The 15048-nt window shown below is 35.0% G+C and overlaps 1 protein-coding gene across 16 annotated transcripts in view; it reads right to left on the bottom strand.

Moving 5' to 3' along the window:
- The window catches only part of OXR1 (oxidation resistance 1), a 257860-nt gene continuing 243642 nt past the window's right edge, over positions 831 to 15048 (bottom strand). For 13 of the 16 annotated variants that reach the window (XM_021389331.1, XM_021389327.1, XM_021389325.1 and 10 more), the window contains 6 exons: positions 14698 to 14778; positions 11430 to 11555; positions 10581 to 10733; positions 5585 to 5680; positions 4956 to 5029; positions 831 to 4275 (listed from right to left, as the gene is read on the bottom strand). In XM_021389331.1, the coding sequence (XP_021245006.1) occupies positions 4140 to 4275; positions 4956 to 5029; positions 5585 to 5680; positions 10581 to 10733; positions 11430 to 11555; positions 14698 to 14778 (666 nt within the window). In that variant the 3' untranslated portion in view covers positions 831 to 4139. Of the gene's footprint in view, positions 4276 to 4955; positions 5030 to 5584; positions 5681 to 9889; positions 9941 to 10580; positions 10734 to 11429; positions 11556 to 14697; positions 14779 to 15048 lie in introns of those variants that run through there. The other 3 variants (XM_021389328.1, XM_021389340.1, XR_002436208.1) reach the window with 2 other exon arrangements.

Raw genomic sequence — 15048 nt, 5'->3', positions numbered from 1 at the left:
AAAGCTGCCTAAAATTTAAATACTTCCCTTGCACAAAAACTGTGAATATCAACAGTTAATGATGTATAAGAGTGTCTCGGGTATGTTAACTGTTTCATTAAAAAGGTTTTACATAAATTTAAAGATATGACAAGTTTCAATGCAAATGATCTGAAGAAAATAAATCTGAACTCATCAAAAAAAAATCAGTGAACAATCCATAATTCCTCCAGTGTAACTCGCCCCATATATTACAGTTGTTACTAGCATGATCTCTGCTGAATTTAAATATTCAACTTAAATTCTAGATAGTAAGATAGTAGTCAGAAATTGCTTGATTAAAGTAGTCTTCGTAAATTTTAAGACCTGTTTTCCTATTTCCGACTTGCTTCAAAAATAGTTTTTCAAACTGATTAAGAGATGCTAATGTTTCCCCAACCATCAGCTTTTCACATGGACAACATAGTTACAGTCACAGTAGCTTTATTTACCTATAAATTTTTCTTGAAATTTCTTTTAAGTAACACCCCTCCCTCATTCTTTTGTTTGACGTTTACGTTGCTGTTTTAAGTGTTGTGCTATGAAAACAAAGTTCCTTCCTTGGTATCATCTTGATATATATATCTTTGGTATCAAAAAACTTGCCTCCTCTCCTGTAAGATCTCTGAGGTTCATATTTCTTCTTCTGAACGTAGCTTTCATGCTTAAACAGAATTTGTATCAGAATAAATAAATTTCAGTTGCACATCTTCATATTTTTTCTCACAACAGTTGATGCAGTGGCTTCAAGTGAGTGGACCATTCAAAGGATGTACATCCCATCCACTGCAAGATAGCTTCCTCCTTCATGGCAGTAATTCCTTCTTTAAAACATTTCTCTAGAGCCAGAGCTCAGTATAACAGACCACTTTTTTTTTTTTTTTTTAAAAGTTAGGCTACTAAAATAAAATCAGCAGTAGTAGGAAGTACAACATTTGGGGTGAGATGTTATCACTGATCAAAGAATAGTATGGGCAAGTTGTTGATAAGTATTCCAGGCATTTCAGTAAAACATCAAGCCTGCCAATGAATAAATCCAGGTACACTATGCTGAGACACAGAGACAGTTCCCCAGCACAAAGCTCTTTCAAAACACAGGAAATACGGCCTTCAACATACGTCAAAGCTCATTCTTCACAATAACAGAAGAAAAATTTTGCCAGGAAAGATGGAAAGGAATTACACTGCAAAAATTCCTATTGAAGCAGTAGAAGGAGGTACACAAAGATAGTTATGAAATCTTTCATATGTATCCTACAGACATTAACTTGTAACTACACTTTTGTTAACAGAATTCATGGTCATTCATTACTAGATATATGTAACTATACTCATTTATACTTCAACTCTAATTCCTTCTCCTTTAATTTAGTATTTATGCAAATACAATTACTGTTGTACTGCTTACTATACTGTTTTTGATTTTATTATGAGCTTTTTTCCAATACTTGTTCAAGAGACAGAAATTTTAGCAACTTGATTTGCTGTGTTTTTATATAATTCTTCAGAGTTTAATCCTTTAAAGTGTTCTTCACAGCACTTTTTAAAATTCAACATTAGGTTTATTTGTAATACAGAACTCGGATAGAGACTAAGCACTTGAATTAGTGGGTTTTGCCAGCAAAGATAATTAAAGTTTTTATTTATTCTCGAAAACGGCTCACAACAGCATATTTCTATCTCACCACTTCCCACTGGGCTTTCAAAAATGAAAAAAAAAAATCAAAAGGGGACAAACTTGAAAGTCTTTTTTTTCTCCTAAACATTTCAGGTGTGTTCTATGAAATCTTATGCATGCAGCAGATGAGCAAGCAGGCATGGAAAGTGGGGATCTGGCTCAACCAATATTGCCTTATGAATCAATATTGCCTTACAGGGCTTTACAGATGTGTAGACTGAAATTGTGTTGACAATATTACGTAGCTAACTGCAAAGCTAAGAACTCCAGAGGTTCCTTCTAACCCCTATGATTCTGTCTGATACTGCTACTAGCCATTTATCTTTTGATGTTACTAGAAAGGACATTCAAGCAGGCTCATAATTCTAATAAAACCAGCTGCGCTTGTATTTTTGTTCCCCCTTCTTCCACGCTCTCGCAGTATTTGACTAGACATTTTCCAAATACTTATCACACAAAAGACTAAGAAATGATCACCAGTACTTAAGAGCGAGCAACTGAATTCTATGTATTTGGTGAAGTTATGCAAGCAACAACAATAACCTGCATTCGTGCTTCTAAGTGCACTACAACTTCTAAATAAACCCCAACTCAAGTTTATTTTTACATATATTTAGATTTATTTGCTATACATCACTGTGACCTTATTTAAAATCCATTACAGGATTTTCTTTTTGCAATAATCAGTCTTAACTCCACAAAGACAATAATACTGCTGTGGAAGACCAAAGGGAGAAAAGCCATTTTAGTTTATTTACACTTCCTTATTTTGTAAACATTTAGTCTACACATTGTACTAAGTTCTAATAAGGATAAAGAGCTATACACAGAGACAGGAAATAAAGCCCTGTATTTCTATTCATATATAGCATTAGCATATTATAAGATGAACCATCTGCCCTTTCTCATTACCATAGCAGTAAACTGTCTTCAAATAAGTTTTTAAAACTTTCCAAATATCTAAATATTTTGAAATATACAACTACATCTACTTAAGCCAACTCATTTGGCCTTTATTCCATTTCTAGAATAATTTAAAGTGCTATAAGCAACCCGTCAATCAACACTTTTCTATAATAACAAAACTACTTTAAACATTAATTTACAAGATAATATACAATGTTTATCTGAAATAGCTGAAATTTCAGCACAAAAGTCAGTCACTGTCACACTTAACAGCAATTTTTTTCTTTTTTTTTTTTTTGCCTTTTTTGCAGAACATAGAATAAAAGCTTTGAAACAATTCTTTTGAGCTGTTATTGCCACAATGGCTTATCAATTTTCCTACAAAAGTGGACAAGAGCTACTGGGACTGTGTACTAGTCTGTCATTTTTTGAGGTCACATGACAGTAAGTTTGCATATTCCACAAGTCTACTGAATTACAATATTGTCTACCTATAGTACATTGTCTCATCTTAATCAGAGCTGGTGCTAACTGTAAATTTACAACATAAACCCACTCAAAAAACATCACAATTATTTTTTTTCTTTGGACAGGAATAAGCTATATTCTTGGAGTTGATGTGCTACACGGCTACAACAGTTTAACAGTATATATCTGACACTATGTTGAAAGATGCATTTGTTTCATAATCTTTGTACTTTTAATGCCCTACTATAGCTACAAATTGTCCCGAGTTTCACTTGCCTTAGCTTTTTAATTTTGTGGAACTATTACATTCTTACATTCCCTTGTTATTTTCTTAAGTCTTTGCCATGTAGCTCAATATTGTCAGTAATTGTCCCAAACCTGCAGATCATTAACAGCATATGCAAAACACTAATACAGTCATCATGCAGCTAGAACACATTGTTTAACTGACTTTCTTAACATTAAAAAAAAAAATCAAGACAAGTGGCACTGTTGACTTTGGGTATCTTTTAACTCAACCAGAAGCATACTAGTACGTGTTCAAGAAGGAATGCTAGGCTTCTCGTCTGTGGCACCATAACAATATATCCATTGTTGGTCCAGACCAAACACTGCAGTACTACTTCCAAGTACCTACACACATCTTTCTACTTACGTAGGATCATAGAGGGCAACTTCATTCACAGATATAATTTAAATACAAAAATAACAACCTATATTCAATGAAGCAGCCCCCAGCAGGGTTATAGAAAGATGTGTGTGGGAAACCTGGGAGGCAACTGTAAGAAGGATGATAAAGTTTTATAGACTGCAAGGATTGAAGTAACTGATTTTAGTCCACAGTCTGTATTTTGAGTTTCTACAGCTTAGAAAAAGTAGGACAGTGTATTACAGACAAGAAAGCATGAAAGAAGTCCACTACTGCAAAATAACTAAATGGCCATGCTGAAAACTTACAAAAAACCAAAAAGGTAAACTGGTGCATTATATTGCTTATAGGGATTTCAAGCTGCACTGATTAATTTCAAGTTTGGGACAATACCCTGTTGAAATAGTTCTCATTTATAACTCATTCAAAAGCCCAAATTTCTATGTCTTGAATAATGAAGTCTTCTCTCTTAGAAAGCGTATGATTCCCAAATGTTTTACATGAATGACTTCTTCCATGGTAGAGATCCCCATCGAGCCAAAGAGCAAATTCCCCACTGCAAGACAGACAACATATGAAAGCAAAAAAGATTGAGGGTGTTAACATCAAACTTTTGAATGCATTTTTTTCATTCATAACTTAGAAACAAGAAAATTACAGAATTCTTTTTCAACATAAGTACTTCCTAGCAGTTGATAAATTTAAAGCCGCAAAGATTTTTCTTCTTTATTTTGGGAGTACTTCTTTCTGAATACACCAGAATGAAAAGTTAACCAGAATTCTGTAGCTTTCAGCCCCTTCATTTTGCACTAAGAAACTGGTATAACAGTAGTGAGAAGAATACTGAAAAAAGGGATGAGACATTAATTTCTGAAGACACTGGCATGTCTTGGAATAGTACAATTTAAATTCAAGCCCTTTCTAGTTGTAGGTATTTCTCACATTCACATGCCCTCAGTAACTTGTGTCCATCTGGAATATACCAAGACACATGTAATTAGAGCATATAAGGTACAATAGCCTTGTATGTTTGAAACTTGGTGTCAACTACACTGAAGGCAGATCTCTTTTTTAAGTCCACTAAACATTAGAAGTTAAGCATAAGACATCATTTAAGAATGATTTAGTATAACTTCTGAGTACTGAAACGTCAAACAAATTTTGAATTCTTTTTAAAGGTGCAAAGATGCACACAGACAGTTGTGATTCTTCCTAGTGACACAAACTGTAACCCACCCTCCTCCACCAAAAGCAAGGGAATCCATGTCGCCTTTAATGAAGAACATGTTGTCTCCTGTCCATTTGAAAACCTAATGAAAAAACAGACCAAAAAGTTAGAATATGTAAACTGTTTGTTTGGGTGAAAGGACAACCAAATGCCAATAAAGATGTTAGATGCTAATTTCATGAAGTTATAAAATGTATACAGAGAAATCCTGGAAACAGATATATGCAGACACAGAAGTAGTACTGATTTTTTCTTAAGTTTTATTCTATTTAAAATAACACCACTCTAAAGTAACTCTTCCTCGAGCACTAGTGCTTCTACACAATGAAAAATTCTAAGAAAATACACTTAAGATATGTCGTTTTCAACTTTTCAGACAGACATCTGGCATAACTTTAAACGATAGAAAAATATTCAGAATAGTAGAGTCAGTTTGAATAAGATTTTCACTATGCAAACACTGTATTTACTGCACACTGATTCTGTGGAAAAGCTCATATGATGGTATTTCCTATGCCAACTCCAAGAATTCTTCCGATTAGTTACTCAAACTTATTCAGATAGTATCTTAAGAGATAGGGCATATTGGTGGTTGGGAAGGAGGAAGATCAAAGCACACCAGGTTATAGCTTCTTACCTCAAAATCTGGAGAAAAAGTGAACAGAAAGGTCTCCCCAGTGCCATAAAATCCATCGCTCACTTTAAATGGTTCAGAAGCTAGTGCACCAAAAATCTGTAAGAATGAAAACATGAAAGAAAATACTTAGACTACACAGCATCTGAGAGTGTCTAATGATTGATAATAACAGATAAACAAATCAGTCAGATTTTAAATGTTACCAGATTTTTAACTTAATACAGGAGTATAAACCTAACATATTATCATGTTTCTGAGTGCATTGATTTACATTGTGGTATGGAGCAGTACAAACAGAAGATAAGAGGACTTTCACTCAGTAAGAAGGCAACAAAAAAAATATCAAAGGGGTAAAAACTAAACTTAGGAAATTTTCAGGAAGAACACACATTTTTTCAAAACATAAAATGTTCTGTTACTTTATACATACTTCCTCTTCCACTTCAGCTACAACACCTTCTGCAAGTTCTAGTTGTAACCAAGCTGTTATTCTTTGTGCAACTTATTCCTTCCAAACCGATCAAGAGGTAAGCAACAGTTATCCTGTCTCACAGTGGAACCTGACTTAAACTAAAGCCTTTCTGGATAGTCAAAAATGCTGTGAATATTTAGCAATAAGAACATTTCAACAGTAGTTAAAAGAATGTCTGAGGACTCATCACTGGATTTTAAAATTTGATTTAAATACTACCAATTTCTCAGGAACAAGAATAATTGGAAAAGCACCTGACATAATCATGCAAAAAAATCAAGTGCACTCCGTGAAGCACCAAATTATTATTTCTGTTGCTAGCAGGAAACTTGTTTCAATATCTATGAGAGCAGAATAGATGCAAACACCAAAGCAGTCCAATACCACTCATTTGCTTATATAAGAGAAAATGAAAAAATTACATCTCCATATTTTTATTCACATCAAATAGTCTTAGAGAAGCAAAACACTGATGAGAGTGAGGCATTGAAGCTCATATCCTGAACATACATCTTATGTTCAGGACATCTTTATGTTCTTTCTGCCCATCCTAAGATGCTCTATAGCCACATATAGGTTTTCCAAGCATTCAATTTGATGCTGAGCTCTACAGCACTCATTAACAAATAAGAAACAATATGAGCAGGAACTAAGTTACAAATTCCAGAGCAGGAGCTCAAGGATTATACACAGCTATCAAGCAACTAATAAAGAGTGCTTTAAAGCTGGCTTGATTTTAATTTATCAGTTCAGAACTGCTGTTATAAAATTCATTTATTTCTCGGCAATTTTACATGGTCTAGGAAAACTCTTGTTTAGAAACTTCAAGCTTCCAGTTGAAATAAATGATAGAAAGCATGACAGAACAATAATCAAAGCAGTGATGTGTTCATTAAAACAAAACCTCCTCCTCCACTCATTACAGTCTTCCACTGGCCATTTATGAGAGACAGTATTTGCTCTTCTAAAGAAGACTATCAGGGATAGTTTTCTTCAAAAGGTCCTGATGCTGCACATCAGACTGTGTCTTAAGTCTGACTGAGAGCAGTCAGGACATTTTCTGAATCCTTTTTGTTGAATTCATACACTAATCTCCTGCAATCAATGTCGACATCCCACTATTATGGAGTAGAAGAGAGGTAATGTTTACATGCTGCACTTCCTTTATGCTGTAACACCCAAAGAAGCTTCCTTATTAAGGAATGTTGCTACACTGAATAGATACCTTACCTTGGAGAATACTTGTGCAAAATACTTACACACTAGAATAATATTCTTTGTAGGAATACAAATTGTTTTAAACTTACTTGACAAGCAGATGAAATAAAGTATTATGGTCAGCTAAGCATACTTACTTTTCAAAGACATATACCAGTTTCGAATGCATTGTTAAAAGCAAATTCAGCCAGAAACCTTGAAATGCCATGGAAAGAAGTACAAATTCCTGTACCTCTGAAGTGATTTTTTTACAGAGCAAGAATGTGAAAGAAGTTTTAACGCAAGCTCACAGAAGGACTAGCTCAATATTTCTTTGGTATAGATATTCATTTCACTGAACATACAGTAGAAAAAGTGTTTTCACAACTTTTACATTTTTTCCCTAATAAGATAAAGAAACTACCAGTTAAGTTTTGCTCTGTGGAGAAATCAAATTAGACCAAAAGGAATGAATCTTTTACATAATTTTCCCATTACTTTCCAGAAGGGTGTTGGTTTTTTTTCTTTATTTGGTTGTTTTTGAGGTAGACTTGAGGATCTGAGATTATTTCCCAGTATTAAGACCCACAGCTTTACTTAGATAGCCAGACAGCCTGCTGGGTCAGAGAAAATTAACATGAGAGTTAATCAAGTACAACATCTAATACAGGTGTTCTGCATACCATTAACCACAACATCAAGGGGTCTTATGTTCAAATGACAGCAACAAGAAAAAACAGGAGGAGATGAGAAAAGTGCATCTCTCAATTCTGGCATAATAGTTAGGGAAAGTGCTTTTCACACAAAAAATTTCACACAGAAAAAAAGAAAATTAAATTTGGAATTAAACAGATCTGAGAACCATTGCTTGTTTTGTGACATTAATGGAAAATCAACTGGCTTAAGCGATCATACAAATTCAGTTCAGTGCTACAAAGACATGCAGTATTCTTTCCCTCTGCAGCTTATGAAGAATTCTAAAATTAAGTTATAGACTAAGTGATTAGAACTGCTGTTTGATTTCAGATTTAAATGAAGTGAAGCAGTAGTTTTACTATAAAGGAATACTAACTCTGCTGACAGGTGGATGGACTGGATGATCTTGGAAGTCTTTTCCAACACTGGTGATTCTATGATTCTCTAAAATTGTTTTTCTGAAAATAGGCCTGGCTTAGCTGTAATGTGCATTACGTACGATTTCACAGAACAACTCAGATTCAATAACAATAATTTAAATTGATGACAGTCATTCTAAATTGGTACACTGGGTACTACTGAAAAGTCTGAATAAAGGCTGGGAAAGGGATCCTTTTACACATGGCTTTACATAGTTTTGGCTAATGACTTTTAGTAACTTAATTCTTTACAAAATCAGGTTTTCCATCAGAACTTTAAGAATTACTGGTTCACTGTCCTTCAGAGACCACTGATCAAACGTCAGAAATAAGCCTTAAAAACTATGTATTTGACTACTCTAATCCTACAGTTTTTATGAGTAGATTTCTTTAGTAACGTAATATTTTTTAATGGTTTTTTTGTTCCCTTAGCGTCCCAAGAAACTTAACTCTTCAATCATCCTGACTCCATGCATGTTTTCTGACAGAGCAGAATCTCAACTTCAAGATAGTATCTCATTTTTACCTCATCTTTACTACCTGTTCAGCTATCTGTTAAGGTTAGAGATTAAAAAGTCAAATTATGTGAAATTGCTGTAGTCTATTCTGCCTATTGCTGGAGTTCTGCAGAAACAAGTACTCAGTATTTTATGAAGTCTAACCCAAAGTTTACATTTCTATATGTAATCACTAAAAAGTCTAGAAATTGATTTATAAAAAATTATTTCTAAAAAGCAAAATATAAGAGATTATTTCCTTTTTGTTTTCACATGTATGGGACGGTAGATTGGAGCTTCAGAAATCCAGGTGTAATTTCTCTCTGTCAAAGACCTTGTGACCTTCGAATGTATTTATTGTATGAGGTAATTGAACTTAAAGTATCTTTTCAAGTAAAGATCCCTACTCAATTCAAATTAAGATTCATGAAGAGAACAAAAATGGGTTGCTGAAATAAAGAGAAACCGTATCTGGTTTCTTCTTACCGTAACTGGTACATGAAAATTTTCTAGCTGTCCGAACTATTCCAGTAATTTCTTATTTTATATGCAGCTTCAAATTACCACTGTCTCTGGATCCTAACATCTTCAACATTCAAGTTGAGACATTCATATGTGGAAGGTATCTGAATAGTTTCAGCAATAGGGGCAATACTACATTCTGGTGACATAACAGATTCATCAGAAAAAGGACACTTTCTTTCCGGGCCAGGTAAATGAGTGCTTGGAATTACATATCTTGTAGGATTCACAAATTAATCTTGAGAAGCTAACAAGGGAAACAGAAGAGAAGTAACCAGAAAAGAAGTGCTTACAGGTCTGCTGAGATACTTAAAGTCTAATGAACAGTCTTTATCTTCAAAATTAAAAGGTAATAAGAAGTTTCCTTTTAAATAACATGAGCTGAAAAAAAATGTGGCATTAGCAGAGATTTAGAAGGATTTTTCTTATAAAGCATGGAATCCCTGAAGCAGGAAACGGAAGGGAAAAAAACGTGAGTTGGGACTCAGATTAGAAAACATACCCTTTATTTCAGCCCCCCTGAATGATATGAGGTGATATGAGCCCATGCTTCCTGAAAATAAAAACAGTGGTTACCAAAGCGGGACAGATAAGTAAAGGAAATGTTAGATTTTAGAGTGGTTCTGTCGCTTCCATAAGAGAGCACCAGACATTCAGATAGAGTCAAAGTCTCATTCAGGCTCCCTGCAATGTTCATATTTAAATAGAATCCTCAAGAGAGGATGTTTGCTACTCAAATGGTGAGACGTAATCCACTCTTTCAAATTTACCACCCAGCCAGAGAATCAAGGAATATGACATTATGCAGCAAAGATCCTGCAGCCCTTAAACGGGAGAGAGATTCTCCAGACACAGAATGTATCAAGCAGTACTAGCAGTAGCTGGCAAAGACATTCCTACTCAACTTCTGGCATCAGAAGTTTTTGGAGACTAATGCTTTAAGTATGTTATAAAAAATATAAGAGTAAACTCAGTAACATAAGACTCAAAGTTTGATAGTGAACTAGTAGTGTTAAAGTTATTTCCTATAAATGTAGTATGACAACGAACTCTTCCTCAGTAAGTCATATTTTAAAAAGCCTCTATTATAACTACTAAGAAGGAAGCCACCTCAGTGCACACACTTTTTACTCCTTTCCTTTGTACTTCAGTTTTCTGCAGAGGTCCCAACTTCCATGCAAACATTTTCCTACCTGTCCATCACTGTCCTTGATAACCAACAACACAGGCGTATCTAATCCCAGCATAGTTCGATACAGAGTCTTCAAACTCATGCCATGCTTTGCAGTACTGTAGGCAAGAGTCCATGGATATCCAATGGTCCGTGGTGGAAGAGACTTTGTGAGCTGTTAACAAGATAATGACAATCCATTTTTACTATTCGTAAGAACATGCAATATGTAAATGAAGGCTGACTACATTCTTCTGAGCTACTGCAAGCAGCCTTAACAGCTAGTTTAAAATGTCAGACAAACCCAGAAGTTTCACATATGCATTGTCTACCTCTGGTCTCAAGCAGGTTTCTTTTCCTACACCTCCACCAGTGATCTGCAGGTGAAGAATGATTAACCAAACAAAGAACATGCTTGGTAAGGTCTCAAAGTTATCTGAAGACCGTAAAGAGTTATTCTTGCATAGTAATATACTTCAGCACTGGGGTACTAGATCACTGAGCTCAACACATAAGTACATGAAGAACAGAGGATGCTCTGACACAAACATTCAATAAATATCTAACAGGATGACTTCGAACTGGATAGTGAGAATTGCAGTGATCACCAAGCTGCTCTTATTTCATTGTGCCTTGACATCAAAGACACAGACTAGCGTAGGCATTATGTACATGATGTTGCCATGGAAGTTATCACAGGAAAAAAGCAAAGTTTTATCCATGAATTGTGTTGTACTTATTCATTTGTATCATGGCTTCCTAAAATACTTTGTGTTTTACACTGCATCATAGCATTTCTGATAGTATACAATACTAAAAAAAGGCCAAAAAACCCAAGCCTACATGTATAGCTATGTATGTCTGTAAATACCTTTTCTATTTGCTCTGGCTGAAGTAATTCACTAGGATCGCTAAGATTTGGCCGAAATGCCTCAGGCTCCAGGTCTGTTTTGATGTTTGTTGCCTGTTTTGAATTGATATCTTCTCTTGTTGTTATCTACAAAAAGAACCACAGGAAAGTAAGTATTTGCAATTCTATTAGAGGGAGGATACAACCTGCAGGTTTAAAATCAAGCAGCTACCAACTTACAGCTATGTAACTCCTTCCAAAGTTAAGAAATCCATTATTTTGGACTGATCAAGACTTTTGCTGCTTTCAGTAGCAAGCCAGCATTCAATATATTAACATTAAATTACAGACACTATGAAGAAAGCCATGGTTTCACACTTAAAAAAAACCTCAGACAGCTGAAGGACTTCAGATGCTTTTCTGAAGACACACAAATGCTTGTATTTGAATGTCATCATATAATCCACGTTAAGTGTAGTTTAAAATACCAGAAAGAGAAAAGGAACAGAAACTTCAACCTAATTTCTCATTAGTTTCTGCATCGATACTTTCTTTTAGAGTACTTGTGAAAGTTTCCACATTTCTACCACATATCTAAAAGACTGCTGTCAGCTAATTTGAGTAAAGCATCTGAATAGAGTCCTAGGAACATTGCTGCTATATGAGGTGATCTGCTGGAGTACTTATGGGGAAAAAAGAAGAAAATTGACAGAGAGGAGCGATGAGAAGAAAGTAGCAGGAATACTCATGCTGCATAATGATCTTTGGAGATCTGGCAGAGACATAACTAATGTTCCTGTAGTAGTTTAAAATAGCTGTTCCATATACCTACCCTTTTCATCTGTTGATTACCACTTACTGGAAGTGGCAGAAGGCCACAAAACTCATCAGGTCACAGCAGCTTCTTACCTCAACTCTCATTCATTAACACTCTCAAGCTAAAATGCCACGCATCAAGAAATAGACCAACTAAGAATCAAACAGTTTTCCTTTTCTAAGTCTTGCTATAGAGACAATTAAAACTTACTGTGGGGATAGTGAAGTCTGACAAAAGAACAGGGCAGAAAGGTAAGGAAGTTAGCAACTTAAGCCACTGCAGCAAGACATACTGATAAAACTCTAAAAGCTATAAAGAAAAAAACTTTAACAAGAATGATTACATCTGGAAAACTTATCAACTTGAATCAAGATTGTTTCACTGAAGGTCAGCCTAACTTATTTGAAGCCTGGATTTTTTTTTTGCCATATAGCTTGTATTAGAAACATACATGACAACTATGTTATTTCACATACCACCATGATAACCTTTGCAAATTTTTTGATAAATTAACTTCCTTAGTAAATAAAAGGAAAGTGAGATCCAAGAAAAAACTTCTGGAATATAGACAGAAATACTTAAATACAGACACATGGAGGAGTGGGAGAAAATCACAGAAAGAAGTCCAACCCCGAATTATCTTCTTTCCCTCATTCAAGAACTACAAGAAAGCCCCTATTAAACTCCCATTACTTAAAAATGTGTGTACAATGTATATTTATACAATAACTTCATTACAGTATTATTCTTAAGTCAAGAAATGGTGCACTTAATGAAAGCAAGAATCAAGCAAGCTAAAAATTCAAAGCCTTCTAATTTTCAATGGAAAGTTGAGCATTTCTAGATAAACTATCCACTAATTTCTGTCTCATTAGAAAAAGCGTCTGCAATTACACACATTATACACATTAAATACAAAGAGACAATCCAGATACAGCTTTAGTGTTATCTACAGAACACATTATTTGGAAGCTCAATTATTTTCTACCTTACATGCCTCTCATACACCATATACCACTGCTTCAACTCTATAAAGTCTCAGCATTGTTTGAATATAGGAGAAAGCTTATTCCCTATGTTATTCTTTAATACTGATTAAAGTACAATAAGCAAAACATGCGCGCTGAAGCACATACAGAACTGTGTCTGTTGGAAAGGATCTGTGACAGAACACAGTGCAGTTCTGAAACTTGCAGAGCTTATTTCCTGCTCAATTTCCACTGAGCAGGCTGACCTACAATGCCATTCCAGGAGCAGCTGTGGTCAGGCAGCCTATACCACAAAGACTCAAACAGCCTTGGAGCAGAGAGTTTGGAGCATGCACAGCCACTGCATCAGATTTTTTTTTGTGTCATCTTACATCTTGAATTGGAGACCCCAGGTAAAAGTTATTAGGAAAGGACTGCTGCATTTCAAGGATATTAATACAAGGATTGTCCACCAATATTTGCCAGAAACAGAGTTGTTGTGTTCCCCCCCTCCCACAAGTGGGAATTTAACGTTCTCTGCAGAATTTTTGATTTTCCTATAGAAATACAACTTCTGGAATTGTGCTCACCATCAATTTATAGAACACTGCAGCTTATGAAAGACTTCACTAATTACTAAATACAATGAAATAAAAGGGCTAAGATTCTTATGCGTAATTAACTGATGGATGAAAAAAGCCAAGATCAAAGTAAAAAAAGCAGGAAACTTTCTACACTTTCAACAGCCAATTACTACAGCAAACGAAGTATTTCATACCTCTAAGGAGCTGTAAGTTATGCTTTCAATCAGTAAGTTACATGCAATGTATGGATCAATTCAGAATTTTAACTGTGAAAGAACTAAGAAACACCTAAAGAGAATGCAAAAATCAGTTAAAGTCCATGTCAGTAAGCCTCCAAAAATACAAACCGAGGCACTGTTATTCGAATAGAAAGTTCTCTTACAAGCACCATTTGGACAGCCTTTGACACTTAGAACAGCCTTTGATTACCTGCTTGTATAATGGAAAAAACATACTTACCTATTCCACAGAAGTTGGGAAGCTTCATACTTGCCAAGCACTGTGAGTTTCTTGATGAATAATTTCTATATAGAGTTAAACACCCACGCAACCAAGTAATCAAGTTTTGGATTCTTCACCTGTTTTGCATTCTTTTTAGGAAAGCTATCTAACACAACACGCCAGTATAAGTGGAAGTTAAAAGACATCATCACACCATGTCAAGTAGTACTAAGAACACATTTTTGAATTCTGACAGAAAATTCCTGTTTGAGAGAGTAAAAAGTAATAATTTCATCATAAAATTACTGCATCCCTTATAGCATTACACAATTAAATACATCCAAAATGAAGGAATTTTCTGCTGGATCCTTGTAGTGTTGTTTGTAGACAAGACAAACCCACCTTAAAGTGGGACTTGCCCTGATCAAAGACACTACAAAATTATCTGGAGATGGGTTTTAAACTACTGAAGAGGGCACCTGGAGACGTCTGCAGAGTGTGCGCAGTTCTTCGCTATTTAGAGCATCGATCCTGCGGTGATACTCAGCCACTGATACTACCTGAATATGGAGACAGGAAGACAATAATTCCACTGACAGTTGAAGAAAAGTAAAAAAGGTAAGAAAAAAATGGAGGAAAATAATGAAGGAAAAATGGGCTTGTGATAACAAACAAACAAGAAGTGCTAAAAGATGTTTGTTTCTGCAAGGACAGTGGACATGGAAATGATTTTAGACTTGTGAGTAGACACAGCAGAGTAACAAATCAAACACTAACGGCACCGGCAGTCAGATAAATCTCACTGCTCCATTATGAATGTATATCTGATA

The sequence above is a fragment of the Numida meleagris genome, chromosome 2, assembly GCF_002078875.1.
Source record: "Numida meleagris isolate 19003 breed g44 Domestic line chromosome 2, NumMel1.0, whole genome shotgun sequence".
In the NCBI taxonomy this organism is placed as follows: Eukaryota; Metazoa; Chordata; class Aves; order Galliformes; family Numididae; genus Numida; species Numida meleagris.
This window is presented reverse-complemented; position numbering and strand designations above follow the sequence as displayed.